The 9802-nt window shown below is 36.1% G+C and overlaps 1 protein-coding gene across 1 annotated transcript; it reads right to left on the bottom strand.

Moving 5' to 3' along the window:
• Positions 1-557: 557 nt before the first annotated feature.
• LOC139973388 (uncharacterized) lies at positions 558-8589 on the bottom strand. The gene is made up of 7 exons (XM_071980039.1): positions 8458-8589; positions 6647-6695; positions 4791-4989; positions 4138-4298; positions 3379-3408; positions 2002-2185; positions 558-1312 (listed from the first exon to the last, which is right to left on the bottom strand). The coding sequence occupies exons 1-7, from the start codon at positions 8470-8472 to the stop codon at positions 1099-1101; spliced, it is 852 nt and encodes a 283-aa protein (XP_071836140.1). The 5' UTR covers positions 8473-8589; the 3' UTR covers positions 558-1098.
• Positions 8590-9802: the final 1213 nt, after the last annotated feature.

The following is a 9802-nucleotide window of genomic DNA, read 5'->3' as shown; positions in this document are numbered from 1 at the left end:
CTAAAAATCCTCTTCAACCAATGTCAAGTTGGTTTGTTTTTTCTAGATTGAGATGTCGACAATATTATTATGATAATTTAAATTATGAACATGTTGTCGTCTGCCCCAGTGTCTAGCTTTGTAATGTTTATTTTCAGCAGATTAATAATGACATAATAATGGTTATTTGCGACCTTCGTGTCAACTCGGTGTCCTGCTTTTAAAATGTCAAGAACATGTTCGGTAATGACGCAAGGTGATGTGGGGTCCTTCTATATAAACTATGTGAAGTGCACGTAAACTTTCATCAAAATGAATAAAAAACAAAACAATACAGACCAAATTCTACTGTTTGCGTTTTTCACTCACCGTCATCTGAAAAGGGTAAAAAAATATATATTTAAAGAAAAATAAAACACTTGAAATATTGATCGAAGCTTATTTTTATCTGGCACGGTTGTATTTGAAAGCAGTTTGGTCAATAATTTAATTTATTTAATTATTTAAATATATATTATAATATATATTTTATATCATTATTATATTACAATAAATATATAGATAATATTTCACAGTATAAAAACTGACATTGCTTTCTAGACTTCTAAATTCATTTCCCTGTTTTTAATAGTTATTCTTAGTGTCTGTATATATTTTGTGTTTTGTAACAAGTAATTATTTACTGTATATAGCGACTTGATGGATAATGAGCAGGTCTCGGGGCCTGATCGTCAGAGTAAATACTATCTAACCCCCTCCCACTTTCCTCAACAAAATCCGTCTATTGGTGATGGTACGGAATAATTTTATGTTTTCTTTTATGGATATTGACGGATATAACACCCACTCATTGCTTGGACAGTAACTGAAGTTAATCACTGTCACAGGTCCATAAACAAACATGTAGGTCGACGTATAGGCCATCAATTTCAAACGGGAAATGTTAGAATGCTAATCATTACTAAAAGTAGTTTTTTCCTGGTTCAGGTCTGACTCATTTCCTAATTATTCTCAGACATACAAGCGGGGTTCTATTAAACAGTAAAATTTCTTAGTGAATCAAACTGTTGTGTGAGTGGCAATAAAATTGATGGTTGAAATGAGAACATTTAATGACCATTATTTGACTTTTCTAGCAGATTTTGGGGGCAACAGTGATGACCTCTTGTAAATATGTAGTAAAGTATACTGATTCAACGTACAGTAGTAATATCGCTGACACAGTATTCTGTTGTTACTGGTTTGGGAGCAAGATTCCTCCGTTATTTGAATGACGTCATTGTTGAACACGTGACAAGTGTTTCCATCCTTTTTCAGCGTATACTCTGCATGACTGTGTATGAAAAGGATATTAATATGATTACTGTTATTTACTTACTTAACATGAAATTATTTGGATTCAAAATTGCATTCAAATGAGTAAATCACGTGACATTTATTAACAAAAAAGAATCTGATGAATTTGATTTTCGTGATATGAGTTTTTTCTACATTAATGCAATTTATATATTATCTTTTGAGGAAACAAAACCCCTTAAAATCAATCAATCAATCAATCAATCAGAAGACATTTATATAGCGCCAAAATCAACAGAAATTGTTCAAAGGCGTTAAATGTACCATAGCGTGTACAACTTAGCCATGGTCATTGGTAACACTGGTAACACCTTCACACCAAAGTGTGCGCAATTCAATAAATCTCTCCTGGGGCACCACAATGCACCGCAACCACGTGTCCCCCCGGAGACTTCCCATAGGGTGCAGCCACAAACCGACACACGCAACTATATTTACAAGTTACCTCACAAGTCCCCATTTATACACCTGGGTAGAGAGAGGCAATGGAGATTAAGTGCCTTGCCCAAGGACACAACGCAATGATCTGGCCAGGGCTCGAACCTGTAATCCTTAGATCACCAGTCCACTGCCTTAACCACTTGACCAAACCCGTCCCTGAAAAATCTATCCACCCCCACCGCCCCCGTCAGACTGAACCCACCTCCCGCCGCCCCTTGTACTCACGGGTAACCGATAGCCATTACGATAGTGCTGAGATAAGTTAGATCTTCGGCATCGTAGACGATGGGTTGAGAGTCAGCGTCCATTCCAGAACAAGACAGTTGAAGAGAAGAAGTGGTAGCGGCGGCTGGTGCTGAGAAGCACAACTGATATTCCGGTATCTCAACAAAGCCAAACGGACAGTTATCTGCAATACACGATAAACATTAGATATTACTTTAAAGGATCGAGGATGGAATAACTTATTAATTCAAACTACTCTCGTCGGACATATCGCCCGGATATTAACATGTGTTAGGATTAGCAATCGATGTATGTATATGGGTGTATGTATGTGTGTGTGTATGTATGTATGTATGTATTTTAGATCCTCCTGCAAACAGGAACTCGCGTAGAAGCCTCATTGGCTTATCAAAGCCGCAAGTTGACCGAAGTCAGTCTCTTAGATTCATATTTAACGTCCATGATTATGAATTGTCAATTGTCAACAACTCTGTATCTGGACGTAATACCTTAATCTTGGAGTGACTCGATGTTTAAAGAATGAGATATTCCTGGTAGCTAAAGTTGAGTCCTTTACACAAATGCTAGAAAATGTTCTATAACCATAGCTCCAAACCACATTCTTATAGCATTTTTTTGTATGACAAATATATTAAAACAATTTCAAATTTGGTGGTATAGTTTGTTTAATTAATGTACCTGGCAACAACAGAGTGAATGATATCATCACAGCAATTCAGCTGAAAATGTGTTTTCTTTTCTTTCTTTATACTATTCAACTCACTTACTTACAGAGGGAAATAAAACGAATACAAAACAGCTGTACTATTATGAATAATTTCCAAATTCAGAGAAACCTTCACACCCCTAGCAAACATTCCAAATTTATTAGGCTTCAGTGATAAAATGATAAGAAGCTTTTGAAGCAAATTTACCGTTATGACATCATAGGCCACTTACTGTGAACGACTCCAACGAAAATAACAGTGTTATCCAGTCAAACGCAGTTCCATTCATCAACCATATATTTGAATTATAGGGACACGATATTGATATCTCATTTTCAACTCACAGTGTGGAATAGTGTGTCAAATTTGCACGCCATCTGAATATCCATTGAAATATCATAACGTGAGACCCATGGACGATTTTGAAACATTTGTATACGATTCATTCGGTAGGCTAACAGTATAGGATATTATGTCACCGTGTGCTATTTATTTCCAATTTATACCATTCTGTGTAGAATTTTATGTTTTTCAAAATGAATGATCACATGTTAGAAACAAATGACTATAAGTTATGAATTTTGATTTAGTTCTTCATAGTATTGGCACCGCAGATACAGTTTTACTAGTTTTGATAATTAGTTCTTACCTGAACCTGGTGGTAAAGTCACGTACAGATCTGTATCAGAAGGAAGAGAACAAATATATCTCACTGAATATATTACAGTAGACGTGAGGACATGAACTTATCGCCCTTTGTTGCATATTTGCAAGAGAATGTTGATAAGGTCATTGTGCGATTTCAACGGAATCTCTATAGAACAGGCCAAGTCGAGAGGCTTAATTCGTAATACAAAATACAGGATAGTAAACAGAGGATACAAAAACAGTTATATTACTTAAACTTTAACAAGTCTCGAAAGCCACACAATGTTTGTTGTTTTGATTATTCTTACAATTTAAATAACGTAAACAAAAAATAATTATACGTAGCGTTATTTAATTCCATACATTACTATTGGATTAGCCAATTTGATCTCTTACATCTAACACTACATGTGCATCTAACACTGAGTTCTATTAATTCCATAAATGAGTATTGTATCCTTCAATAATAACTGCTACATGTAACACTATATGTAATAACCTTCATGTGCTATTAATTCCCATAGGGTATTGTATTCTTCAATGTTATCTAACACTGCATGTAATAACACGGAGTTCTATAAATTCAATAACCTAGTATTGCATCCTTCAATGTTAACTGTTACATATAAGACTGCATGTATATTACACGCGTCTAAGTATTAAGTCATTGTTTTTGTTCACGGTTCTTTCAAGAGAGAGAGGGGGTGGGGGGCGAGGGAGGGTGTAAGGAGGGAGCTGGGCAGATATTTCCTTGAATTACCTTGTGAATAAGAACAGATTATTTGGTAACGATGTGTTCGGCAACTATGGGACTCTTCCTGAACAATGGAGCCGCTGGTAGCGTCAAAAAAGCGACAAAATGGAGGTGAAAATAAGCTTGATGTCGGTAGATTGTCTTGGCTCACCCACAATTTTGCAGTACTGCGGGGAAAAAACAGAAATCTTGACCCTCGTTTGAATATTCAACGCAGACGATAATACATTCACCAAGACCTCAAGTTTTTTTCAGCTCTCAAGACAAGTTATAAAATGGCAAGTTGCATTGACTCAAGAGGTACGGTTTTGTATGATACTATACATGTGATGCAGTATTTATCGGGTTAGGGTTAGAGTTAACCCTAGGGGTTAACCCTATAACCATAGGGATTCCCCGGTCCACAAGATACGTCATTCATTGGGCTGTATCGTGCATCATGACATGGCTCGACATATTCAACTGTACAAAACGGTTCTCTTGAGAAATACTGTCACGTGAGGATTGGCTGATTACATTCTATTGATTTGACCAGTTGACAAAATTCACATTACATAGCGAACATATTATGGAAATTTGTATCCTTTATTTACTCTTAAACATACGTGTTATGTGCAAGAACAACATTAGGGGAATATAAAAGCCCGATATCACCTTACCTGTTCGTAACAAGGGACTGTAAGAGGTCTCTGTCAGTCCTATCGTCAACGGCTGTACCTCCATTGGTTCCACATTTCGCTTCAATATCGTTGACAGTAACGTGCTGCTCGATGACGTCATAGCACAAGCCCGTTCCATAATCAGTATCGAAGTATATATGTTCGCCACACGATCCGATACAGTGAACAGACGTTAACACTAAATGGAATGTAATAGAAGTTAAATTCCTTATAGCAATGTATCAGTAAAATATAGACGAATGATATAGTGTATTTTCAAGAATTGAGTATGCGATGCCCGCCATGTCATTAAAAAAAAACTACATGCGAGTAATATTCTATTGTGATCGTCAGTGAAACTAGAGTGCGGTATATTGGTACAAGAGGGACCGTGATAATGAGCAAACCAATAGGGTTAGGAATAGTTGAAAGAGGACGCAAACCCAAGCGCTATCATCAAGCTTTATACGAAAGAGATCTTTGTGAAGAGCAACTTATTGAAACAGCTAAGAAAATTTGTGCTCCTCAGTTTGCGAGATATTCTTGTTTAATAATCGTATTTAATTGGGACTGCCATTTTGTAAATATGTCATGTGACAGTCCCACAAGGATCTGAAACAGTTGACTTTCTCTTTATTTCTTCTTTTCATCTTTTCAAGTAAGATTGCTTAAACAGTTTTGAAGGTGAAACCAATGCAATTAGTAAGGCATGTCAACAGCTTCAATAAGTTTTAGATTCAAAATTTTCAAATTTTCAAAATTTCAGAACATATTAAAAATTGCAATAAATAAAGAAAAACATAAGAAACTTGAAGCAATATGTGGCTCGATGATATCATTTGTAGACTTGATCAAGTCGTAAAGCCTTGTGTGTGAAATAACCTTAAATCACTGATATCTCTCACAAATGGAATAGTATTATCCGTAGCGGTTTGGGAAGTTGTTTTCACATAGACCAGGGGTTCCCTAATTGGGGTGCATAAACCCCAGGGGGTGCGTGAGTCCATCCCAGGGGGTTCGTGAGACGTTTCTGAAAATCAAAACTAGAGTACTTTTGTTGAACGCAAATCTGATATATCATACAATTTAGTAATGTACAAAAGTCGTACCAATCGACAAACTCTTTTCGCGTTCCATACGCATATGTTGCCATAGTAGTACCATACAATGCATGTGATAAATGACTGAATTATGAAACATAAGCAGACACTTGATCTTTTACGAAGCACTGTTATGCGTATTATAGTATAATAATGACTCAGATCGTGTCTCCAAAAATTGGGGGTTCGTGGACAACTCTGACATCCACAGAAGGTTCGTGGGGGGGGGGGGAGGGGGATAAAGTTAGGGAAACCCTGACATAGACCAATAATGATATTGATGTCTGGGTTTGGTGTGTCCTCTTAAATTAATTTGAACGAGTTTAGAAAACAAAAACACCATCATGACCAGCGGCATACTGTTTACTGAAAGATTACAAGGACGAGTTCATTATTAATTTCCATATTACCCCCTCCACATTTTCCGTCCCCACCCCACCCCGACCAAGGAGCTGAATCCCCCTGACATCCCCCTCTCGTCAGATCTGCGCATGGTTTTTTTTTTCATGAGGAGTCCTGGATAAAATTCTAGGCTACCTCATTTCTTAAGTAACGGTGACGCGTTTTGAATATTGTAGTGAATGCGCGCACACAATGAACGCAGCCAAAGGTTATCAAGTGGACTGTATCACCGAGAATGCAACGGTCGCCTCTACAACTGAAAGCAGTATATCGCACCACGTTTGAAATACTTTGTTTGGTTTCATATGATGTACATGCAATCATTCAGCTAGACTATATTTGGCGAGTACTTACCGCTTAACAGTAATGACACCAGCATCGGTGATAATATCTGAATGATCACCTGAAATGAAGATGATACGAAATATGAAGTCAGTAGCAGTAGTATCTTATATTTGAAAAAGAAGTAATTAAGGTAGCAAGTTTCCGGCGCACATGACATGTTTTCTGCGTATAAAAAGGGAGGCAAGTTGATGATTTGTTGAAGAATGTAGGACTGGATATGACGCAACATCTGGTACGAATCAAAATATTGTGCCGTGTCCATTTATTACAATGTAACAGCACATTATGTAATATCGAGTGAGAGTCGCACGTCTTGTCCCGTTTAATAAAATGTAACATCACATATGTTATATCGAGAGTCATGTATTTTGTCCCTTTAGTACAATGTATGTAACATCACAGCATGTAGTACCGAGGTTCACGTGGTGTGTCCATTTAGTACATGTCCAGTCACATATGTATTACCGAGGTAGCTCTATGTCTTGTCGTTTGTTACAATGTCCCATCACAGTATGTAATATCGAGTGAGAGTCATATATCTTGTCCCCTTAGTACAATGTCACATCACATATATGTCAAATCGAGCGTCACGTATTTTGTCCCTTTAGTACAATGTCACATCACAACACGTAGTACCGAGTACCGAGAGTTATGTGTTTTGTCCACTTAGTACAATGTCACACATTATAACAAGAATTACAGAGAGTCACGTGTTTTGTCCATTTAGAACATGTCCCATCACATATGTAGTACCGAGGTAGCTCTATGTCTTGTCGTTTGTTACAATGTCCCATCACAACGTGTATAGTATACCGAGAGTTATATGTTTTGTCCCTTTAGTACAATGTGCCATCACAGTATGTAATACGGTACCGAGTGAGAGTCGTATGTCTTGTCCCTTAGTACAATGTTACATCGCATTATGTAATACCGAATGGGAGTCATTTGTTTTGTCCCCTTAGTACAATGTAACATCACATATGTAATATTGAGAGTCATGTATTTTGCCCTTAATTTAATACGTCCCATAACCGTATGTAGTACCGAGATAGAGTCACATGTCTTGTCCATTTCAATACAATAACCCATCACAACACGTGTACCATGTAAGAGTCATATGCTTTTACCCCTTTTATACAACTTCACATCACAACATGTATTAGCGTGTATCTGAGCCTTTCTTACGATATTCTTATCACAGTATAGGTCATAGTGCAATATACAAGAAACGATATACTTTGTAATGACACATCTAATAAATATTAAAAGTTCCCTTCAATGGAAATGTTAATTTGTTACATTTCTTGTCTTTTAAATCTGTTTTTGTTGAGTATTTTGAAACTATCGTTTATTCTTCTCTCAACTACATTAAACCAATATAATACATTAAACTTCTAGCAGTCTTTATAGCATACGCAAGTATATGAATGTCTTTACAATACAGACTATGGCAAATATTACGTGAAACATATAAAGGTCGCCAGTACTGGCCCCAAATTATAGCCAGCTAAAAATTGCTAGAAGTTTTCAAAGCTACCTTCTAGGAGGTTAATTTTTTTTTTTTTTTATCCACAGAAATTCAGGAATTTTAAAAGTAGACAAAATAAACATCTTAATGTGGAAAACGACGCTTAGAATATTAGTAAAACGCTTGTTGAAAATTGATTATAGGTGACCACTATCTGACCCCTCTAGCATATTTTCGGGCAATACTGATAACCTTTAAGAGATACTTTAAACTAGGTTTAATACAGGCATGACTTAAAGCCAACCCTTAGACTTGCACAATTAGCATGACAAGAAAGTGCACATTGACTTACCGATCCGGTCACCATTTTGAGATCCGGAGAGTAAAGTCTTCTCCCGGCTAAGTGCTTTATAGGCTACTGATAGGAGATACACCTGATATATAGCGTATCAACGAAAGTTGTTTTTCTATACATCCGTCACTGATCCGTATTGCTGTTTTTTCTTCCTTGAGTCAATAACCAAATCAATAACAATTTTTTTTCTCAAATTCGATGTTTACACCTCGAGGGATGTTTCAATTTAATATTTTCCGGTGCATTATGTGTATATGTATATATATATATATATATATATATATATATATATATATATATATATATATATATATATATTATTTATTATCATCTGTTCCTTTCATTTCATAGCTACACTAAAGTCAGACAGAAAAAAATCAATGAACGGGCAGAGCCAAAAAAATTCATATTCCTTAAGACAAATAACTTCATATATTATTAATATGATACACGCCCAAAAAAAAATAGATTTGTATGGCTGGAGAAAGAATTAGGTTCGTAACAATAGCAAGTACCACGTGACAGTCAAGTACTCTACGTTAACGTTTATTCGTATTTTTTCCATTGTCATTCACTATTAGCTCGCACTATTTCGACCCGCTTTTAATTAACACCTTCAAAGATTGACTCAACTGGCAGTCAGGTGTTTGATTAAGATGCCGGATATCTCGCTACTTTCATCGATTAATATTCCTGATAAGAAATAGAGCTTTGTTCCCAAAATCATCGATTTACAATGAATTATAGAAAAGACACGAAAAGAAAAGAAAAATTATAGATAACTTTGAGAAAGAAGATATCGAAAGCGGAACATCAAAACTTCGATTAGAAAAATGACCTTTACAAGCTGATCGATCCTTCTGGTCATGACGTAAATTGCAAAAATGAAAATTAAATGATATAATTACTTCTGTTTACTGTAAAGAAAAGACTGACCCAGAATACGAACGTCTTTGTGGATTAAGAGAACACTGACCAATGAGTTCATCAGTATTTGAAGTAGATCCTATCGGTGAGAATAAAGGGCAAGTATTAAAGACTCGTTAACGCGGATAGTCAGTCAAATATAGAAGCTGTTTTCCTAGGAGTTACCCTTTCAAAAACAGGTTAATATTTCTACCGTGAGAGCCTGGGGGATCCTAAATACCCTAAAAGTCTACATAATCTTAATTGTCTCCTTCCCCATGCATACATTTTTTGAAAATTTATAATACTAAATTTAAGCCATGTTATCATGTACGGCAGTATCTGCCTCCTAAAGTTGCTCTAAGTTTTAAATTTAATATCATTAATAATAACGCACTCAGAAGTTGCCTGAACATTCCTATAGGTATCTATTTAC

The sequence above is a fragment of the Apostichopus japonicus genome, chromosome 9 (assembly GCF_037975245.1).
Source record: "Apostichopus japonicus isolate 1M-3 chromosome 9, ASM3797524v1, whole genome shotgun sequence".
NCBI lineage: Eukaryota > Metazoa > Echinodermata > Holothuroidea > Aspidochirotida > Stichopodidae > Apostichopus > Apostichopus japonicus.
Note: the sequence above shows the minus strand (reverse complement) of the source record. Positions and strands in the feature narration are given on the sequence as shown.

Excerpts from the sequence above, each read along its gene's own strand:
- LOC139973388 (XM_071980039.1), bottom strand. Across the intron at positions 4,299-4,790 it reads CAGTCCCTTGTTACGAACAG|TACTGCAAAATTGTGGGTGA; the intron begins GTAAGGTGATAT and ends TTTTCCCCGCAG. Across the intron at positions 1,313-2,001 it reads GTAATGGCTATCGGTTACCC|TCATGCAGAGTATACGCTGA; the intron begins GTGAGTACAAGG and ends TTTCATACACAG.